The sequence below is a fragment of the Microcebus murinus genome, chromosome 7 (genome assembly GCF_040939455.1).
Source record: "Microcebus murinus isolate Inina chromosome 7, M.murinus_Inina_mat1.0, whole genome shotgun sequence".
NCBI classification, from domain to species: Eukaryota; Metazoa; Chordata; class Mammalia; order Primates; family Cheirogaleidae; genus Microcebus; species Microcebus murinus.
In genome coordinates, this window is record NC_134110.1 from 72,404,299 (window position 1) to 72,428,588 (window position 24,290).

The 24,290-nt window shown below is 34.5% G+C and overlaps 1 protein-coding gene across 1 annotated transcript in view; it reads left to right on the forward strand.

The window, feature by feature from the left end:
* The window catches only part of MMP16 (matrix metallopeptidase 16), a 281,056-nt gene extending 256,862 nt beyond the window's left edge, over positions 1 to 24,194 (forward strand). Inside the window, exons 9-10 of the mRNA XM_012774254.3 lie at positions 6,984 to 7,099; positions 12,606 to 24,194. Of these exons, the coding sequence (XP_012629708.1) occupies positions 6,984 to 7,099; positions 12,606 to 12,940 (451 nt within the window). The 3' untranslated portion in view covers positions 12,941 to 24,194. The remainder of the gene's footprint in view (positions 1 to 6,983; positions 7,100 to 12,605) is intronic.
* The last annotated feature ends 96 nt before the right edge of the window (positions 24,195 to 24,290 follow it).

Genomic DNA, 24,290 nt, shown 5'->3' on the forward strand with positions numbered 1-24,290 from the left:
TGAAAGCTTATTTAACAGTTTTAATTAGAGTTTCGTAGATGATGATAGAAACTGCCATTTCATTATCGGATAGCCCTATTTCCCACATATGCAGCAATTACTTCTAAAACGTTTCCATTCTAAAAATGTATCACTTTTTGGAAAATTTAAGTTTAGAGAGTAAATGTGGGCTGCCTCAAACCAGTGAAATCAATGAAGTTAGATATCAAATTTATAATAGAATAAAGACTATAGTAAGTGGGAAAAGTGTTATTAGTCCATTTGCTTCCTACTCAAAAAGCTGCATGCCAAATATAGCAAAATGTATAAAAATGCTTTTATTATTTTTAAGTTCTTTTTAAATAACTGTGGTTTTATAGGTTTTAAAGATATTGAAAGTAGGATTCCAGTTAATTTCCATATATGGGATCTTATGTAAGATGTCATGAATTATTGATATTTTATAAAGAGATCACTTCATATTTGTAGCATTGTATGATTCCAGAGTCACAGCATTTGTCAATAGATTAATTCTAGATTTAAAAGTAGATGGAAAAGACATTACATTATCTAACTCAAACATATAAACAACAATTCGGTTGTCACTTATATGAGAATTTATTTTCCTTACTTATTTCTTCTCTCTTCTCCCACTGCTTTAAAAAAAGAAAATAAATTGTGTTAATGGTTTTCTATTTCTCTAAGGCTAAAAGCAGATGGGATTTTAGAGAGTATCTAGTACAAGTGTAAAAAACTCAACCGTTTTAAAGGGATCGAGTGAATAACATATATACTACTGGGTAGAGCAAGTGTCTAAGGCAATGGGGAGTGATGGGTACTGCAGTAAGCTGGAAAGTTGCAAACACTAGATTTTGCATTCAAAATCAGGCTCACTTAAAATAATTTGCTAGACAAGCAAAACACATCTTTAAATTTGATTTGGTCCACTCCTGCCATATGTCAGCCCTGCGTGTTGTTCACTTCTTACCAAAAATCCAGACACCTTCAATTACAGCCCACCAACATCCATCCCTCTCTGCCTAACTGCCTGAAGTGACAGTGTGAACATGAGGCCACCCTTTCCATTCTCACTGACTCTAATGCCTGCTTCCTTAAGATTTCTGCATAGGTCTTGCCCTAGCCTTCATTCATTCATTCAAAAATTAATTTTTGAGCACAAACTATGTGACATGTTCTAGGTAATAAAGATAGAGTAGTAGAAAAGATTACAAGGCTCCTGCTGTCATAGCACTTAGATTCTGTTGGGGGAGATGAATAATGAACCCTGAATGAATAAATGACCCTGATAATTTTCACAATGAGAAATGCTACAACGAAATAAAACAAGGTGATGACACAATAGAGACTCATGGTGGTAAGGACTGGTTGGGAATTTAGTGTGGAAGTCAGGAAGGCCTCCCTCGTGAAGGAGACACCTCAGTGGGGACTTGAGCAGGGAGAAGTTTTGGCCAGAAATAGGAAATAGGAAGCTATTCAGAACAATGTGCTACATGTAGATGAAATAGTCGTGCAAAGGCAGTAGTGTAGGAATGAAGTTGAATTGTTCAAAGACAGAAGAAAAAACAACACAGTGATTAAGTGGTAGACAAGGTCAAATGGGTAAACAGGGACCAGAACACACAGGGCCCTATAGGCCATGACATTCAGGTTTATTGGATATATGTAAAATTAGTACATAACAGACAACCTGAGGGTTCAAGCCTATGTTGAGTTTTTAAAAATTTGTGAAATGATCCCAAGTTATCATTTACCATGGATTTTATTCTAAGCACAGTGGAAAAGCATTGGAGGGTCTTCAGCAAGGAAGAGACACGATCTTATGCATATCCACAAAGATCATTCCGGCTTCTGTTTGAAGAATGCACTTCAGGAGTAGAAGCAAGGAGGGGCTTTGGGAGGCTGCTGAGGGAGAATAGGAAGACATAATGGTGACACTAGAGGTGGGCAAAGTGGATGGGTGTAGGAGACATTTTGAATGTGACCATAACAAGTTGTTCTGATGGCTTGGATTTAGGGGAGAGAAAGAAAACAAATTAAGGGCAACTTCTAGGTTTTTTCACCTGAATAAGTTGGTAGTGCCAGTCCTGGGGATAGAGTAGACAGGGGAAGGAATATTGGGAAAAGGGGATTAAGAGATTGAAAAGTCCATGTTCAGATTGAGGTGCCTATTTATACACCAAGTGGAGAAGTCAAGTAGGTAGCTGGATAATTGAGTTTGCATCTCAGTGGAAAGAGAGGTCAGTTGGAGACACAGATTTCAGAGGTATTGACATATACATGGTATTAAAAACAGAGGCCCACAGGAAATCTTCTAAGTATAGAGATAGCTGAAGAGAGTAGATGAAATGATGATCCTTTAAATAGATCTGTAAATTCAGATTAAAATATCTACTTTGTCACTGTTTCATATACACCATGGAACTCAACGCCTCAGATTCCTACTTGCCCTTTTCTTAATACACTACAATTTGGTACTTGGATGCATTTTGATCTTCATAGCATTTAGCTTAAAATGCTATGTTTCTAAATCATCTCTCAGCATCTTCTCACAAATATATCTGAGACTCTATTGCCACATTTCATTGTAAGCTTAACTGTTGAGAATTTTATGATATCCTCAAATAGAAATAAGAAAATTTAGACCCATTTTGGATTTTTTATTAGTATCACTAATAGTCAAATAGAAAAATATACATTTATTTCCTCCAGCTTAAGTTGTGTGTTTATGAAGTAATTACTTAATGTATATGTTTTTAAATCATCCAAGAATACAGTAAAAATTGATATTTTCTATTCTGTTGCATTTTTAAGAACTTTCTGTGGAATGAGATTTTGAAGCATTAAGAATGATTCTCTCAAAAAAATCTGATTAAAGTCAAAACTCTACTGTAGACAAAACTGATAAAACAGAAGAAAAAGTTAAAACCTTCATTTATAATAGCTTTTATCATTTACTGACTTTTCTGTACAGAATTTCAAATTTTTTCCACTATAATATCTACATTGTAAACACCTCAGTTTATTTACACAATGTTCCAATATGTATAAGCTAATTTACTTCTCAGTGAACCAATAAGCTTATTTTTCAGGGAGGAAAAAATCAGTGGGATGAGCTTTTTTGTTTATGCTGAAGCATATTCCTATATGTCAGAAATTAAAATATAAACTTATATTTATGAATAAGCCTCAGCACCTTTTATAAGACAGCACTGAATATAGTTAGATAATTCTAATGACATTCAGGTTTATTGGATATATGTAAAATTAGTACACAACAGACAACCTGAGGGTTCAAGCCTATGTTGAGTTTTTAAAAATTTGTGAAATGATCCCAAGTTATCATTTACCATTATCTGCTAGAAGAAGGAAAAATGCTTTTATTTTGACAAATTCAGACCAGAATTATGTTCCTAGAAGAGAGTGTAATAAAATTTACATTCCATCAATATTTTCCTGAAATGCATTCCTTCTGATTCTTCTGTGTCTGGTATATAATATAGGTGCTCAAAAAAGTATTGGTGGTGAATAGATCTATGAGTGAATAGAAAAAGGGAGGAAGGAAAACTATACCCAATGAACATGAGTTGTTTAAGTGATAGCATCAAGAGAGGAAGAATGACAATAGCAGTCCAGTAACATGGTGGAACATACCAAACTGTGAATCAAAGAGAGTTCATTTGAATTTCAGCACTATGACATTCAAACATAGTAAAAGTCACTAAGTCATTTATCTTTGAATAATATGATACCTAACACTCTGTCATTGATTAAATTGAGTGACCATACATACTAAATCTATGGTTAGGATATCATCATAGAGAACATCATACTATACAATATAAAAGATTGTTGAGGGATTTAAGTGAAATAAGATAAAATAATCTATGTATATAAATTTAAGTTATAGCTATAAAACACTACATAAACTATAGGTATTACTACATGAAGAATATTATAACTACCTCTCAGAAAACTAACCTGGATTCTCTGTATATAGTAATGTTACTGAAATCACATGCAGGATGTGATCCCATTTTCCTCAGGCTTTTAAATTATTCCAAGCTTCCAGGTAAGCATTTAAAAGCTCACTTTAAGTTACAGTTTATGTCATTCAAAAGTGTCATTTATTGTAAGATATATCATTACTCTATTATTGAGAGAAAACCCCACCAAATAAATTGACACTGTATCGATTGTAAGGTGCATTCTGATGTTTAGGTAGGTAAAATGTGAGAAAAAAAAATTGTTCGTTAGGATCCATAAAATAGGAATTTGACTGTTTCTTCGTAAGAGACTTTCTTTGACCAAATGCAAGAAGCTGTTAACATATATGACTGCTGTAAACTGCATTGATATATTTACTCAGGGGACCAGATCTTGAGATTTTGAGCATAATCCCAACTATACTAACCATTCTGTATTCATCACAGAATGTTCTGTGGGAAAGGACTATTAGAAATCATTTAAAAGCAGATATATGCATGAACCAAAAGTGAAAGAAAATAGACTTTAGAATTGATACGCTAATGATTCTGCTTCATTGTCTTCAGAAAGATAGACCCTCTCACCTTTACTGCAGTTTTGCTTCTCCACGAAGTGATTCCTGATCTGTCCATCAGATCTGTTCTCATCTTTCATGTGATGAGAACCTGTGGCAAACACCAGTGACATTTTCTCTTTTTGGATAAACTCTTCCTTGTGCATTACTTATTAAAATACTTCCTGAAACAATCTTTTTCTGATTTCCATGTGAACATTGAAGATGAAAGAAGTGCTAATATTCCAGACTGTTACTCTAGTGAGGTTTCCAGGAATTTAAAGCAAAACCTTCTGTATAGGTTCCCACAGCTTTGAAGATAAAAGATCTTCCATAAACCTGGTAAAGGAAAATATTCAAACTGAAAAATGCTTATTTTTTTCCTTACTTCAGGCAAAATGGCTAATCCAAGGATAATTAAAAAAATATGTCATTTCACAAACCTGTATTGGTGAAACACTAGCTTTAGCAGATAGTCGTAAATGTTTAGTGGAGGGGAAAAGCATTGTCAAATAAATTTGGAAAACATATTTGGCAGTGTCAAATAAATTTGTAAACTGTGTTCATGGTGGAAATAGTAAATACTTTTGAAATCAGGCAAATCTGATTATGCATCTACTATCATCCATTGTCTTCCAAGAATTCTCCTCCCTCAAAGGGGAATAATGATGACTGTCTACCTCATGGATTTGTTGTGATTAAATAAGACAATGCATAGAGCATTAGGCCTTCCCTAAAATGGGTGGTATCACTGTGAACTCGTAATGATTTCACCCCGTGGTGCAGTCTTTTAGACCATTCAAGATATAGACTCATTTTACTCTTAGACCGTGTGTGCAATAAATGAGAAGTGATCCAAAGTAGGGATGTTCACAGTTGGTTACTTGGAAGTCTAGGAGTTCTGTGAAAGTGGCTTAAGGGCCTCCCAGTGAAGGGATAGGAGCCTGAGAGTTCTAGCTCTTCACGAGCTTTGCTTTTACTTGTCTTACTGTCTATAGAGGAATCCAATTAAGATCTTCCCTAAAGTCTGCACTCACATACCAAATTACCTCATCAACAACTCCACATTTATGTCTGAATTGAAAGTAACTAACACTAATCTCATGATCCCTAAACCAACTCAGCTTACCTTCCCTTGCTTCCCTATTTTACTGAATGGCAACATTATTCTTCCAGATGATCGGGCTCAAAATTCCTGAGTCATACTCAACTTCCTTTGCTCTCACATCCCACATTCAATCTATTAGTAAGGCCTTTGGGCTCTTCCTCTAAAATATATCTTAAATCCCTTGAATTATTGTCAACTCTATAGCTGACTTCCAGTCTGAGGATTATTGCAAAGACAGCCCAATTGGTATCCCTGCTCCTACATTATCCCCTTCAATCTCTTTTGCTCTCAGGAACCAGTGTTTTCTTTTCAACAACAAGCTTTAGCCTTAAGCTCCTCTGCTCAAAATATATATTGGCTTCTCACATGTCTTAGTGGAAAACCAAAGTGTAAAGGTCTATCTATTCTTAGGTTCTGGGTCACACTCTGATCTTATCCCTCCATTACTAACTCAACTCTAGTCACCCAAGCCTCCTTGTAGATGCTCAAGTACTCTAAACATGTGCCTGCTACAGGAACTTTCAATTTCTAGTTTCTCTGCCTGAAATTTTCTTCTCCCAAAGACTGCATGTATTGTTCCTCACTTCTCTCTATTCTCTGCTCAAATGTCAACGTATCAGAGAGGAGCTCTCTGTTCACTAATTTAAAATGGCTTCTTCATATTCCTAAATAACTTTATCTGCTTTGTTTCCTTCATAGCTCTTACCACCTCCCATCATAGTGTGTATTTATTGATAAATTGGTTTATTACCTATGTCCCCACATATCCAAAAACATGAGACTGATGAAAGTTGCACCGTGTCAGTGTTGTTCAATGTTATTAACTCTAGTGTGAGGAATATAATAGGAATTCAGTAAATATTTGCTGAATTAATAGATGAATCAAAATTGTGCTTAAAATTATTTTCAGAACATTTTTTGGAAATAATTTTAAGCACAATTTTGATTCATTTATTAATTGAATGCCTAGGAAAGATTAGAAAAAAAAAACAACTCATGAAGACCTCAGATACACACACACACACACACACACACACACAGGTTGGGTGATACCCTTATGAACTGTAAATATATTTAGCTAGCATTTTTATTAGTTTAGCAGACTGAATAAATACTCACTTTTAATGTATGCAAGAGAATAACAAAGTAAATGCTTTATGCCCATTGTCTCTCTAGTGATTTAAATCAGAGCTTCCCAACCGGTGTTCTATAAATCAGTAATAGATATACAACTAACAGTATTAAGCACACAGCAAAGATTTAATAAATGTTAGCTATTACTGTTTGTATGCATTATTTATTTCCCTATGCATGAGTTGTTGTTTTTATCCTTTTTAGGTACTGGAGATATAGTGAAGAAATGAAAACCATGGACCCTGGCTATCCCAAGCCAATCACAGTCTGGAAAGGGATCCCTGAATCTCCTCAGGGAGCATTTGTGCACAAAGAAAATGGTATGCAACATTTACATTACACATTTCATAACTTTCTAACTATTTTAGTAACACATTAGGCTTTTCACTATGTTAAATTAAATCATTGAGAAGTGCCATACTAGAGCTATGCATTATATTTATATAAACTTTCCTTCCCAGATTTACATTTAACATTATGCTATAGATATTTTTAATATCAACTTAGTTTATTAAAAAATCATTAGAAAAAAATACAGGTAATATTTTAATATGGAGGTTGTGGATACCTTTGAAGTAACCTCACCTATATTTCTATTAACATTTCTACAAAGATAGTAGTAAACATATGTGGGACAGGAACTGGTCACAAGGAAGATAAGTGCAGGTTGAGGAAGAAAGAGACCTGATAATAATGCATATTGAGTTTTACAATTTTTCATGTACTATTTGGCTTAAAGTGTCAACAAACAAAGAAGATCCCAGCTCAGTACAGTCAGACTAGAGTGCATGTATGATCATTTAATAGCAGGAAACAAAATCTTGCTCAATATCTCAGGATCTGAGATTCAGCTAGACACTGAGTGGATAGTTAACCAAACCATGGATAATCCATATTGCCCTATCTGATGATGTATGTAAAGTGTGAACATATCTCTTCTCATTCAGGTATTAGTAAATAGGAATAAATCAAAATAACAATTTGAAGTAGAATTTATACACATTGTTTGTTTTTCAGAACAATGGAAAGGAAGGAGATATCATTCTGAAATACAGAGAAAAAACATACCTTATCAAATGATTTACAATAAGAGACATAAGAAAATAGCATATTATTTGGTTCCTCAATAACATGAAAAAGTCTATAATGTATATTCAACAAGGGCAAAATAAGTGTATTGTTTGCAAGAACAAAATTAAATGCATCTAGGGGCAGGAAAGAGAAAAAAAGATTAATGAAGAAAGAAATAGGGTGAAAATGAAAAATCATGACAGCACTGACAACTATGATTGACTATCAGCCTATTGCAAGTTTAAGAAAACTGCACACTGAGTATAAACTCAAAGCAACTGAGAATCAGGGTGAATGCATACCAGTTAGAAAAATCAAAGTACGAATACTACTTTTTGAGTATTGTTGTATACATAATGATGTCCTACATTCCCTGTCATAGTGGCCCACAAATGAAATACTGTAGCTCACCACCATTGTGGGAATCTACAATTGCAGGAATCCTCTCCTAATGGTTATTTGAAAAAAGAAAAATCCACAAGTTTAAAATTCAACTATAGATAATTTAAGGATGTTTTTATATTAAGGTGAAATATGCCTGCCTATAATGTCTACCTCTTGATAGCAATTCTGCCATCTTGACCAGTGAAATATGACTAGCTGGTACCATTCATTGAATGCCTACCCAGTATCAGGTGTTACATAAATTAATTGTCTAATTTACCCTACAAAAATGCCTCTTTACCAACACTTAAGCTAATTTAAGTGAATTATTTATGACCATAAAATTAGTAAAATATACATCTAAGATTTGAAACTAGAACATTCTAGCTCCAATGAATGTGGACTGATACACTATCTCCAAAGAGGGAAAGTTAATATATTTTTTGTACATTATTATTGATAACATATTGACAATCTGTCATATCTGGCTAAATTTTCCAGATGGTCAGACATACTAGACAAACCCAAGCTTTCTCAGAAGGTAGCTTCCTAAGCCATCCTCCTGGTTTTCACCTATAACGTAGGTGAAATGTTATAGTAATCTTAATGTAATAGTTTCCTTGTTTTCCTCCTTATCTTTTGCCTTTTTTTACTCTTTACTTTTACCCCACTCCCCAAAATAACTACAATAATCCAAATGAGATGTGACTCATGCAGAATATGGTGGGATGATTTCTTCTTAGCACTCTTTACTCAACAGTGTTTTCTAAACAACAGCATGGGTTTTTAACCACACTAAAATAGTGATAAAGAATCACCCCCTCCTTCAAATTGTTTTTACATTAATTACTCTAAAGCCACACCTCTCAGTTATTCTATATTCTCTACAAATATAATTTTAGGGTGAATTCAAGGTTTTGCTTTTAACACTGTTGCATTTGATTTTACTGACTGCAGCATGTTAAATCAGTTTTGACTCTTGGTTTTATTGATTTGGTGTATTAATTCTCCACCTCCATAGTCACTCTATTAAAATCTACACATATGATTCAAATATTTACACAAGATTCAGTTTATTTATTCACGTTTATTAAAGACTAGCACCTTACTAATAAGCATGTTAAGAGTGGAAAACAGCACACACAGGTACTGCTGTCAAGTGCCTAAGCTATAAGAAGATAGCTGTGGTGGATTATGTCTCATTACATTTTTAGGCTGAAGCAATAGAAAAGTTACCAGTAAAATTCAGCCAAATGTAAGAGAAAAAAAGATCATCAAATAATACATGGCAACTTCACTGATTTCTTTCTCGGAATTTTTCCAAAAAATTAAAATTCAGGCCAGAATTCATCAGAAGTTGCTCTTCTTCATAAGCATAACATATACAAAAATACAATATCAAAGCTGCTTTTAAAAAGGAAAAAAAAATACAGATACCTAAACATTTCTTCAACTAGCTTACATTTCATAAATGAAATAAAACTCTAAATTATTGAATGAGATGGATTTCATCAGATCATGGCTTACCATATTTCTATTACCGAGATTTCAGCTACTTCCTTTCAAATACATTATCTAACTCCTGCTAACTAGATTTCTTATTTGTGATAAGTATATTGAATAACTACAATTCTACTCGTCTATATGGAGTGTATTACTATAAAATTTGGCATTCAGAACTGTTTGATATGAAAATGGAAACTTCCTAACTTTCATGTAACACCCAGTAGCTTTATAGAAATTAGCTTTGGGTAAAAGTTAAAGATGAGGACACTTCTGGCTATTGGTTTCCAGTTTGTAAGCATAAGAAGTATATTCACCTATTTTGAAGGTCTGTTTAACTCTAGATCAATGCCATTATTCAACCATGATTGTCTAATTTACTATTATTTGGCAGACCCTCAACATTTCTGCATCCAAGCTTATATTGTAATTATGTTGAATTTCATTAACATGATCAAATACCAGCTCCCTGCAGAAAAACTTGAATCTACATACACCTGTTTCCGCTTGGCAAGTTGCTCTGATTGTAAAACTGTCCTTCTAAATAAAAAGTAACAGCAGATTTTTATGGCATTGAACGGAATAATTTCCAAAATGAAGTGACCTGAAGTGATTGGTCTGTCCTATCTGAAATTTTTAGAGAGATTTCAGAGTTCTTCATTTCAAAGGTGATATCTATTACAACCTTGAATTTTTAACCTAGGAGTATTTGATACAAGACAGGAGTCTCTAAAGGGCCCAGTCTTAGGAAATCATTAAGTGTTCAGGCTCTAGATCGAGGCCAAGATTTAAATATTGCATTTACCAGGACTTGAGCATATTATTTTATCTCTGAGCCTCAATATTTTTGCCTGGAAAAATAGGTAATTAATTCTTCCTGACAGTGCAGTTGTGAGGATTAAAAGAGAGGGTATCTACTAAGCTTTTAACACAATGCCTCTTCCATAGTAAGTCCTCAATAAAACAGGAAAAAATATAACCCACACTGCTGATTATAAACTCTAAATTATGCCTTCTATCCTAAGTAGATAACTCCCAAAATATACTTTTTAAGCAATTATAGCAGTAAAACATTTTTTTTTAAATTTTATCTCAAAGTAAGAATTAAGTCCAACATTATAGTCACAAAGAAACTTGACATGAATGAGCTATGGACAGAAAGAAAACAATGGCTATGTGCCTAACAAATACAATAAAATTGGGAGAATAGTCTTAAGAAAAACGCACATATTTGTGGTTTAATTATCAGGCGCTTACAACGTCTGTGGTCTACAACCATAATGTTTTGGAACATAAATTATATGTATTGATGATTTATTTGAGCCCCCCCCATACCACTTGCTCCCACATGAAATATAAGTTACTCAGAAGTAGTAAAGATATAATTGTATATGTGTTTATGTTCTATTTTATTCCTAAAAGGAATGATAATGGCTTTCAAAGTTCTATAAAATATAGCTAGGTGGCACAAATTTAACATAAACTAAGTAAATAAGAAAGTTAGGGCTAAGCACAGTGGCTCACACCTGTAATACTAGCACCTCGGAAGATTGAGGCAGGAGAATCACTTGAGGCCAGGATTTTGAAGTTGCAGGTGAGCTAACACCATTGCAGTCCAGCCTGAGCAACAGAGTGAGACTCAGTCTCAAAAAACAAAAAAAGTTAAAAAGGACAAAAAGAGAAGGAACAAAATGTTCATGACGTAGAGCTGAAAACAGTATTTGAGCACAGAATAGCATGAGTACCTATTTACTTGTTAAGATTTCTAGCAGACAATGGAAAACACCTTTAGTTTTAAGATTTATGGTTTATTATGATTTCTTGTCCAAATGATGAAAGGAAACCTATTGTTTAAGAGAAGCACAACGATTCCTGATACTTAGATAATTAGAAATTTCCCTTGAGGTGTTTCATGGAGAAGCCTCTTTATAATGTATTGAACAATGTCCTCAAAAGCAGCCTGAGAATAAACAGTGTTTCGATTTATAAGGCTGTGTCAGCCTCTTTCAATATAGGTTGATATTATCATTATCACACTAACGTGTAATTCTGTAACAGCAATCTTATAAGTGAGGAAAAGTTCTCTTTCTAGTGCAGGCGACCAGTAGATGTGTCTAGCAGCAGTCCCCAACCTTTTTGGCACCAAGGACCTGTTTCATGGAAGAGAATTTTTCCACAAACCTGGGTTTGGGGGGAATGGTTTCAGGATGATTCAAGCTCACTACATTTATTGTGCATCAAACCTCTCTGCTAATGATAATCTGTATTTGCAGCCACTCTGCAGTGCTAGCATCACCACCTCAGCTCCACTTCAGATCATCAGGCATTAGATTTTCATAAGGAGCATGCAACCTAGATCCATTGCATGCGCAGTTTACGGTAGGGTTCGTGCTCCTATGAGAATCTAATGACACCACTGATCTGACAGGAGGTGGAGCTTAAGCGGTGATGTGAGCAATGGGGAGCGGCTGTAAATACAGATGAAGTTTTGCTTATTAGACCGCCATTCACCTCCTGCCATGCAGCCCTGTTCCTAACAGGCCACAGACCGGTACCCATCCACAGCCCGGACCCCGTTGGGGACCACAAGTGTATAGTACGGTCTTTCAGCCGTCCTTTGTAAATAATATTTCTCTCTAGGCTGAGCTTTCCATAGACATTAGAAGTCACAGTCCTGGAGCATAGCAGCCAGAGCCATTTCAGCAGACAGTTAAGCTGAGAACAGTATTTCTTTTCCTATGAAAATTAAAGGTCCTTAAACTATATCTTTTTAGAAGTAGCCTATCTTTTTAGTAGTAACATTTCTCTACATATACATGTTCACAAATAAGTGGTACCTGTGTGTGTATGTGTGTGTTTTCCCCCCAGGCTTTACGTATTTCTACAAAGGAAAGGAGTATTGGAAATTCAACAACCAGATACTCAAGGTAGAACCTGGATATCCAAGATCCATCCTCAAGGATTTTATGGGCTGTGATGGACCAACAGACAGAGTTAAAGAAGGACACAGCCCACCAGATGATGTAGACATTGTCATCAAACTGGACAACACAGCCAGCACTGTGAAAGCCATAGCTATTGTCATTCCCTGCATCTTGGCCTTATGCCTCCTTGTATTGGTTTACACTGTGTTCCAGTTCAAGAGGAAAGGAACACCCCGCCACATACTGTACTGTAAACGCTCTATGCAAGAGTGGGTGTGATGTAGGGTTTTTTTTCTTTCTTTCTTTTCCAGAAGTTTGTGGTAACTTGAGATTCAAGACAAGAGCTGTTATGCTGTTTCCTAGCTAGGAGCAGGCTTGTGGCAGCCTGATTCGGGGCTGACCTTTCAAACCCAGAGGGTTGCTGGTCCTGCACATGAGTGGAAATACACTCATGGGGAAGCTTCCATGATGCACAGTATCTGCTGTTCTTCAGTCCTTTGTCTTTCTTTGTCATTCAGTTCTAGGCCTTTCCTCTGCACGCTCAATGCCCAGTAAAATTTCAGGATTAACTAAAGAAGAGGAAAAAAAAGAAGAAAAGATTCTTCTTAAAGGTTTCTAATATTATTTTCCTTCTGAAATCTGAGCCCATTTCTGGGGGGAAAAAAAAAGCAAATCAGAAAGCCCACGATTTTTTTGCTTTAAAGCAAAGGAGAAAAAAAAAAAGTTTAAACAAAAAACCCACAATTGAACTTTCAGGAAGGTGTGAAGACCCAAAACAGCTTTGTCTCCAAAGAAGATAGCTCTCTGACTGCTATGGATAGTCTCCTGCGCACCATTTTGTCAGGTGGGAGATTTGGAATACACATGCAGGACTTTAGACTGTTGGGACAGCCATTTTCCAACAAACAAGGGGCCAAAATATCTGCAATATAGTAACAGCCTTAATAATACATCCATTTTTCGTTTTATACAGCTGTTCTCAGCTATGTCCTCAATGTTCATCACATTTATACTCATAGCTATTTTCGAACAGGATCTTTTAATTGTTTTGAAGTGTTTCTAAACCCCTTCTTGCCACCTTACCCCCCTACATCATTGTAATAATCTTCCCAAGATGTATTAGGCCATTGCCCCAGGCCTTCCATGGGTCTGTCAGGAATATTCATTATAAAGCAGAGCAAGAAGCAGTATGTCTCTGAAGTGGATTAAAGTGACAGTTTTGTTTTTTTTTTTAACAAAGATTTGTGACACCAGTAATATATTGGTGTAACCCTTTGAGAACTATCAGATTAGCTTTCAGAGTCTTAGGGTTGTCAGCCTTGCTATTTGGTAAATTGTAGAACTGGGCAATGGTGAAAACAGTCACAAGTTCAAGAAGTTCAGGTTTTTAAAACAGATATCCTATAATCCCATGTAATTTTTAAGTGATTTAACAGTACTACATGAATGCATTTATAACAAACAGAAATGATGTTCCTTGCCAAAAATTTTCTGGCAAATAAAAAAGGTATTTTATTAAGTATCTCATAAGAGTGAAATTTTATTTGAACAACTGGTTATAACAGTCTTAAGACATTTTTTCCCCTTAAACATATTGAGTTTCTGTTTTAAAATCCATTGCATGAAAATTTAATTTGCCTTGGTATATGCAGTTAGCATTGCCATTTTAAAAGTGAATTAAAATGGTGACTCTGAGGTTGCATGAGTAGCCTCCAGTGCATTACTTACCGCATGTCCACCATAGTTCTCAAAGGGTTAGTGTGGCTTCTGGCATTTGGCCATCCATTTGATCACTGACAGAGCCAAGAGACCACCAAAGCATTTCATTGTTGAGTGTAATTTGTCCTAACAGCAGTATTGTCATTTTCATGTGACCTGCAGAGCAGGTTTGTATCAATATTTTTTTCCTAGAGAAAAGTCAGCAACTGACAGACCTCTTTATTGATTTTTAGGAGCTGCTTCTTGCAGTGAAAGGCTTTACAGCCACTGGGCTGTGAACTTATTAGAGATGGTCAGAATGAACGCACCCCATGAGTCAGACATTGGCTTTGTGTGAAAGCCAGCTTTGAGGGGATTAGCTTTTGAAACAATGAACAGCTTGCCTTGAACTTGATTTTTTGATCTATTGACTGTCATTAACAACAACTTAAACATTGTCTTCTGTGAAAATTTTCCTTGAAGAGTCCTGTTCTATGTCTTTGCCCTTTGACCTTTAACTTGCAAACTGGCACAAACTGAAGGAAATCTGGTGTTGCTTCTGCATTGGATTGTTAATGTAATCATTCTCTAAAACCGAGTAAGCCTGAGCTGTTTCCTTAGAGTGGAGAGAAAAAGAAATGGCAGATCTGCAGATGGACACTTTGCTCTTTACATGCACACTCTAAAAATGCCCTATAGGTAGAAGTGACTTTTAATTTTCTTCTAATATAATTTCAAGTCTAAATTCATCATTTCAGTACAAATGACAAAAACTATAGGAAAAAAAAAAACTCAAATACTTGAATGGCCAGTGTGGCTTTTATATAAAGCAGGAATTTTATACTAGTGAAAATTTCTTACTCATTTGCTAATAATACACATTTCCAGATGATTTTTAATGAGTGTAGGTATACATTCTTATTTGGAAATGGATAGTTTGGCTGCCTTGAATTTATATTTATACTCAACATAGCATGACAATTAGAATGCCTTTTGGTTAAACTACATGTTTATGATTTGGTTGGGAAAAATATTTTATAATCGTGGGTGGCATGCTGCAAAGCCTTGCAGATTGTTATTTCTTACAACCTGAACATGTATGCTGTAAGGCTGAGAATAAAGAACAGTTAGAAAGGAAGACTTTACTGCAAACCTTATGCAATGTATTTTGACAAGATATTGGAGATTATGTATGCGAGGGCCACAGAAATCAAGGAGAGAGGACCAGAATCAGCCCTGTAGCTTTACTTCAGTGCTTCCATTCTAGAGGATGCTGATATGATAAAGAATCAGTCACTGCCACTAAGCATGGAGGACTATATACATAAGCTCGTTTATTCGGTGTTTGCTTGTGGGAGGGTTTAATCCTTTTAAGGGCCTTGATGTCAAGAAAAAAATAACTGGAAACTATATTTTGCTAAAGATAGAAATGAGGAACTGTGTCATTTTGGAACATGTGCAAATCATCGAGGAACTCCATCAACCTGCATTGAAAATTGATTTTTTTTTTCCTCTAAAATGAGAAAGAAACTGAATAAGCAATCTATTGCCTCTTGACTCATTCATCACAATATCCTGATTCGTCATAAGACTATGAGTATATAAGGGCTAGAAAATAATCATAGCATTAAGAAGGAAGTAGTCTATCACTATGCTTGAATTCTGGCAAATGTCATGGATGCGTGTTGGATCGTATTTACTTGAATATGAGATGAGATTTATGTGATGAGTAAAGGCATATACGGCTGCTCTCCTGACTAGAACTTTTAAATTATTAGGCTGTAAGACTACAAGAGATAAGAAAACAATAAGTACAATATAATCACAAACACTGGGATTCTATTTGTTTATTGTCCACCAAGTATTTTGTGAGTATGGTTGCAAACTCCTCTTCCACTTGGGGTTTAGCAAAAAAGCCTTAACCCTAACAGAACAGTGAAAGAGAGCATGACAAATTGGTCTCGCACATAAGAGTAATGGTTCAAAATACAATGTGGAATAAATTTTCATGAGTCAACAACATAATGTATCAGTTTAGTATCAGTAGAGACATGCAGCCTATCAAATATTCATCATCATCCCATCACTAATAGCATGAAAAGCTCTGATCTAGGGTTTCCCAAATTAAAATGAAAACACATTTTTATGTGCTTGTAAAAAATAATGATTTTTCTGCTTCATTTCTCATTACTTTATCTGATATAAACATAAATATAAACAAGGTAATGCTCTTTACATTAAATGACCATACATTTTCTAATTGTAGTCAAATAATTGTTGTTCTGTATATTAATAAGCAGACTGAATGAAGTATTAAAATAGCTGATCAGCTTGAATTCTCTGTAAAGCAGTAATTCCACATCAGAATTTTAGAGAAGGTTGTGAATTTAACTGTTGACTCATTTCAAAATAAAGTGTGTGCTGGCATGGCAGTCAGAGGAGATGAGTACAGATGTTCTTTAGGATTGCAAAGGTTACATAGCTAAACTAGAGAACATTATATGATACTAGCAAAGACAACTTCTGTTACAAATCAGAGGGCAAGGCTTTTCTGAATCAGATGTAATAAATTACTAAGTAATGATTACCAAGAAAGAATTACTAAGTAATAAAGAACCCAGGCTGGTTTAATGAAATAAGCAAGTATTACTTTTACTAGTCAGATTGCCTATAACCTTTTTCTATTAACATATAATTTGGCTGTTTCATATATAATACTATATACTTATTTTCATTCTCTTTCTGTGGCTGATTTAAAAACATAATATGGTGAATAAGAACATTGTCCAAACTTCACTGCTAGTTCTAGTATATGGAAGATGGTGTATATACTGGATGGATCCTAGGAGTAGTAATATAATACTTGCAAGTTCTACATATTATGCTGATATCTCTAGTATGGTACAAATACATACCCACACTTGTGAATCTTACAGTAGAATAACCAGTGTGTCCATACTGACTAAATTCAATGTGCTATCTGAAGAGAAATGAATATTATATTCAAATAGACAGTTAAACTGACTCAAGAAAAAAAAATTTTAAGTTTTTGGAATTATTTTCAGAAACTACTATAGACAGTGATTTACTGATAGTATTGAGTCTGTGAGATTGTAACATATACTGAAACAACCTTCTTGATGGTGGTAAGATTTTTTTCAGACAACACATCATAGAATTCATTTAATTTCTGATGCTCTCAAGAGCATATTCCAAAGTATCACAGATGTCAAATAGAACATACCATCTAAACCAAAAATGTAAAATTCAAATGACCTATTACGAAGCTGTAAGTAAATCTCAGTCAATGTTCGATATGACAAAAGGTGTCAAATCAATCACATTAGAGTATCTAATCATTCAACTGGATTTCAAGCACCTTCATAAAACTGATTTATCGTGACCACAGGAAGTAAGTGCCAGAGCATCTGTATTTAATTATGGGTTCTGCATTGCCTAAAAGGGAACTGTAGCTACGTCAGAAAAGTTTTATCAGTTATATTTTAAAAATCAGAAAATTATATATTAAAGAAAGCAGCAACAGGGTATAATACCATAAATATGACAGCTAAATATTATATTTAATAAATATAATGGAAGTGGAGAAGGAGGAAAAATGAGTCTTTTGTAAAATGTAAAAACATACTATAGCACTCTTTAATAATACAACTGGAAGTTTTATTTTGGCAAGTATAAAAATATTAGAGAAAAATGCAACTTCAAGCCCTTTGCACTAGTAATGAGTATGTGGTATGTCAGTGTATATAGTTAACCAGTGATCATTAGATGTTACCCTGCTTAAATACATCTGATACTCATTCATTGCCTTATAGACTAAAAATGTCAGAGGTAGGTGTTCAGCAACCTCAATTTTGGAAAGATATATAATGTTAGAATCCCCTGAGAAAATCCATTTCCCTAAGATAGAAATTTACCTCAATAATCATATAACACAAAACACTTGGCATAGTAGCAAAGCAGTTGCCTTAGTGTTCTAGTCTCATCTAATTGTGACCTTTGTCTTTCATGTACTACTCAAATCATTTTCCATTTTTTTCCATTAGTGTAATTTTGACATGATTCTGAAACATTTCAGGTGAGATTAATAACATCCCATTACAAATAGCTCTTTTACTATTTCATACATATGCCTATTTTGAAAGTTAAACCAATAGTATAGAAAGCCTAAGAATGAACGCTGATTTGACTTATTCACAGAAATTGAGGGAAAAACACACATCATATTATAAAATTCCTGTCTGTTCTCTGGTAGAATACAGAAGTAGTCTAGCCTTCAATTTTTAAACATGATGGTGAGTTTTATAACTGGACATGACATGCATCATTTTGTAGAACAATGCTAATTCTCTATACTAAGTAAGGATATAAGATTATCAGAAGCTTAGTGCTGTAACAGACTTCACAGGTGTTTATAGGTAATGCTTGCTGAGATAAATGAGGGCATAACCAGTAACTCATAGGCAGTGCATAATAAGTATAAAAAGTTATGTATGAAAGACATTTACTTATGTAGATTTCTGAGGAGTCTATGCCTTTTCAATTTAAAGAGCAGAGTGTCTTAGAATTTATCTTATAGTAACATTGGACTGGGGATAATATTCAAATTTGTACTCAACGTGCCCTTACATTAAAGGGCACATTGAACAGTGCAGGAAAAATACATCGTAAACTAGAATGTTGTGCTGATTCACATAACTTTGCCATGTGCTCTGCTATAGAGCTGGATTTATATGCCCTTAAGAAGGGAGAAAAAAATCAGTTAAATATAAATATGAAAATATAATTATATCACGTTAGGCCATTTAGCTTCAGAGCAAGATGTCATTAACCTTTATTTCAAATAAAAAAACTGGAAGGAGGGAATGGTGAACAAGAATAAAATGATAAACTTTTTGACATAAAGAGATGTTTCTTGAGTATTTTATCTACTTGTTTTTATCTATTAAAAAAAAATATCAGTCACAATACAGACATTTCTGTAGTGTTTGGTCTGTAGCTAAATTGGATTCCAGGCGTAATAACTTTTTGACACAGGCCTTTTTTATATGCTTCCTGTACGATGAAGCTTTGGTGGGATGTGACTGCATGGCAGGATACCTTCTCCTAGGATAGGACATGGTGCTGCTTGCACTGCCATCTTTTATACGACTGTATATTGCTACGTTGGCCTGTCTTGCCAAGATATGAATGAATAAAGGCCTGTGTGAGCTGTCTATTTGAAAAGTCACTAAGATGCATGTTTCATTTGCTGTTACATAATGCCAATTTGAACTTGTTACCTTTCTATATATTGACAACTCCATTGTTAAGATAAAATATACTTTGCTTGAATGAATGATTTTGGTAGTAATATGAGGGTCATCCTTAAATCAATGCCGTAACTTTTACTATCGCTGAAATAACATCACCGAGGCCACATGATTGCCTGTCTTCTCACAGCTTTTTAGCATATACCATTGCCTACGTAAAATTAGGTTTCTTAGTCTTTTTTGCCATTTACTTCCTTTGTATTTCATATAAACCGATTATACCTTTTTATGTTCAACACAAAATTTCACAATCTTAGTTACTTTCTTCCAAACAAACATCATTTCCAAACAAGCATGTGTGTGCCTGGTTTTTCTGCTCCTCCAATTCTGAGGTCATTATTTGCTTGCTTTCTGTTTGTCACCCCAAAATACAGATGATTGGGAGGGATGTACCATACTGCGTTGTCTTATGCCAGTATCTGCCTATATTTGCGTTTTTTTTCTATTTCCACCTTGTTCCTTTTTCTTTTTTTTTTTCAGATTTGATTTTTCCATCCCTCTGTAAAAACTAGAATTGAGCAGCATTATACATCAGAAGTGTGCCCAGGAAATATGTCTTTGTTCCTCAGTATTTTCCTTCATAAGTTTTGTGCAGAGACTCAGTCCTTGTAAATCTCACGCACATCCCAATCTCTTTCATTCGCTTCTAACTTCTTATGGAGCTATTCCCCTGAGAAAAGTGAAATGCTGAGTATGATGACTGTTGTCTGTTGATAAGACAGCTAAGGAAATTTGTTTTTAGAGAATGTATCTTAAATAATTATAGAGGAAAGTAAATACCATAACATAGTGTTCTGTTTAAGGTACATCATGGGTACATGAATGCCTAAAACCTTGATTCTTTGGACTATTTCCCTTAATGTGTAAATTACATATATATTAGAAAGAGAGATAGAATAAAAGAATTTGGGGTATTATAGCGGCAGCTTTTTGCTGCATTGGTTTTGACTGCATCAGCATTTCTATTGTGGACCTCTATTTTCAGGGGTTTTAGAGACTCGGCCATAAAAATTTGTGTCAGGCTTAAAAGTCTTAAAAGGTTTTTTTAGGTATCTAATTTTAAACAAATATATCTTGTTTTTATATTATAGGAGGGAAATAAATGGAGTTTACTAGTTCAATTTTGCGCTACTATAACTTTTAATAAACTTAATTTTTTAACAAAAACATAAAATCTAATTAGTTCATAGTCTGTTGCTGGTTTTTTAAAAGAATCGATTATTGACGTTGAGAAATTTGCCTGCTTCATCAGTGTAGTAGCCTATCTTTAAGATGTTTTAAAACTTGTACACTTGTATTAACATTATCTTGATTCCAATGGTGAATCAGTATGATAATTAATACAGATCTATGACATCCATATAAGCTATCTGGTAATATAGATTTGGAAATATATAGTATATATGATATATATATTTACAAGATAGATTAAGGGGAAAAGCTCCCATACACTTAGTTTGTCAAATAAATACCATATATTTAAAAAAAAATTGCACGGACATTTATCTTTCAGAGTCAGATGCAAGCAATTGCAAAGGAAAGTTGTCTCTTGGGTAAACAATATACATTTTATAGCTTCTTGTGAAGATCATTTTTCCTTTCTAGATTGTGGTTACGGGAAATTAAAAGAATTAAAATGAATGCAGACTTTATTTAAATAACATTAAACTGTGAAACAGAGAGAAACGCCAGGAAATTAAATATCTAGGCCATTATCTTGTGGTTGTCTGACAATACTTTACTTTAATTTTAATTCCCCATGATGTTTTCAGTTATGGAGAGAGTATTAAAATCGAACTTTAAGTTTCTGGATTGCTTACATTATACTCAACACTATAAAGTTTTTGATAATATGTAGTCTTCTGTGTGCAAGGAGAGAAATAAATAACACATTTATTTGCTGAATGAGTTTTAAGGTTTGCAAGTTGTTAGTGGTTTTTTGCCCACACAGGATTCTATACATTTATACCATCTTAAATCTGGCATATATATATATATATTTTTTTTTTCAGATAGCTTCTACTGACAAACACAAAGCTTGTTTGTGTGCAAATATAAGGCTAAATCAATGGTGCTAAAGTGTATTATGACTGTCAGATATAATCAGGCAAAATTTTGTGGTGCTTAAATTAATTTTTTCATTGATTTTATTGATCAGTGCATTGAATGGTGTTTATTATTCACAAGTTGTCTTTTATTAGTAAATCAAGGCCTCATAGCACATTGTTAAATAAAATGGTTGACTAGTCTATGTAACAGCTCACCAAGCTATCTCTTAACTCCTTATAATGTTGCGTCATTAAAGGTCAAGGGGTCATGCTATTAATCTCATTGCTATACACCATTAACATGACTGAACTTTTCCACAAAGTACTTATGTTTACAATGCTATAACCCTTTGACTGCTGCGGCAACCTTTAACCACACAAATGTCACAAGCTAGAATCATCAGCATGGTTCTTGCCATGGCAATCAAAGAGTTAAGGGCTGTGCAGTGATTTGTTTTGTATTTATTAATTTATATTTATTTTGTTTCCATTCAAGGAGGGGATTTGGGGTGGGGCAGTTTTTGTCTGCTGTAAGTGTCTTAACCTAGGGAAGGGTTAAATGGCTTTTTATACTATTGCATCTTCTGTATTTACCATCAATTCATTGTGTTGTAATTAAAAAAAAAACCTGTCAATAAATAAGAGAACAGAAAAATCGTTCATAGACATTGTGGTTCTACTCAATGAGTGATTTATATACATTTATGACCAATATGTACGATATGATCCATAGCAGTAGCTTTACTATCTCTTTCTAATTCATATGAAACAAAAAATGAAATCTCTTTAAGTAATAACAATAATTATTATTGGTAACACACCACAGGGTATATCAACATTTTATAATATTAGAACATATAATATTGGAAACAAATATAAATATAAATTGCCATATGCCATAAAAATAACCAACTTTGTCAGTTGTCTCTTTAACTATGACTAGTCTAAGGGTTTTTGTTTTACTTTGATTCATTTCAGAAAGTGGTCTTTTTAAATTGACTAAGTCCAAAGTTTACTTCTTCAAGGAAAGTCCTGGAAATGACTGACAAGTTCTCTACAGGCTTCTGATAACTTTGGAGATACATAGCATTGGACTAAAATAAAACAACCTTCCAGGACATTAATTAGAAAGCTGATATGTCCATGAGTATTCCTAACTCAACCTCAAACAGAAGAGAAATTAATTGTATGGGACCAAACTAAATTTTTTTATGATTTTCTATTTAGAACATTACTGATTGTCTTGTTTTGTTTTCCAGAGTCCTGACAAGGTTTAAGTAAATAGCAAGTTTACCTGATATCTCCAGAACCTAAAACTATTGAATCTGCCAATGCCTTGTTCAAATATTCTCCCTCTAGGCCCAGGGACTATCATGTAAGAAGGAGCAGGTGAGATTGTAAGGGCCAATTTAGACGGACGGAATTAGTTTAGACCCTCCAGATCAAGGAAGTGTATAAGGAAGCCTAAACAAATACTAACTAAAAGACTTTGCCTTTTCAGTCCACATGATGCAGATATCCATCCCAATCGTAATTTTTTTTCCTGCTTCCTGTAGACTTAGAACTTCCTGAGTATAATTGTTCTCAGTTATGAGTTTACACAAAAGGAGATATAACAAGTAATTTATCAGCTACCTTAATATAAATTACTAAAGAGTCTAAAGTATTCTGACACAATAAAAGTCTCTAAATTCCCTTAGCTTAAATGTTAACCATGCTTATGTTAGCCACAAGTCTACCACTAAACCCAAGAATATAGCACCTCAACACTAAATAGGTAAAATAATTTTGTAGCCTTGCCTTTGACATTTTGGGTTTTACTCTTACGTTGCCTAGAAGGTTTTAAAACATTGATGAATGAGTGTCTGCCTCAAGTCCTGTTTGGCCTAAAGTATTTAATTGACTGAAAGCCACCTTTTGGCTCTTTAGTTCTCTTGGCCACAAGGGTCCCACCAAGGGACTGGGTAGACCCTGGGCAGGTAGCCACATCACTCTGGCAATGGATGGGACAAAATAGGAGTTTGGCCATAGATGCTGCCTCTGGCAAATCTTGGCCAAAGTGGGGAATTGTGAACGAAAATAAAATCTTAAGGCTCTCCCACATCAGCTGACCGAATGGACCCCCTCTTGGCCAAAGGGATATCCTAAAACTAAATTGCCTGCCACTATGAGGGACATCAGACCTGCCCCATCATGCCCCCTCCCTTATTGGAGACATCCTTTGTAACCCGTTAACAGGCCTACAGGTACGCAAGACAAACCTGCAGGTCCTCAATTTACACAACACATATATGTCCAGTGGCTTGTCTCTCATTAACAGAGCTCCTTATCTTAAAATATTCTAAGCCTTTAGACAAAGATTCACATCTTTAACCAATTATAAGTCAAAGAATCTTTAAACCCACCTACAAGCTGTAAGCCCCTGCTTCGAGATGTCCCACCTTTTTGGCCAAACCAATGTATGCCTTCCATGTATTGATTTATGGCTTTATCTGTAACCCCTGTCTCCCTGAAATGTATAAAACCAAACTGTATCCTAGCCACACCAAGTCC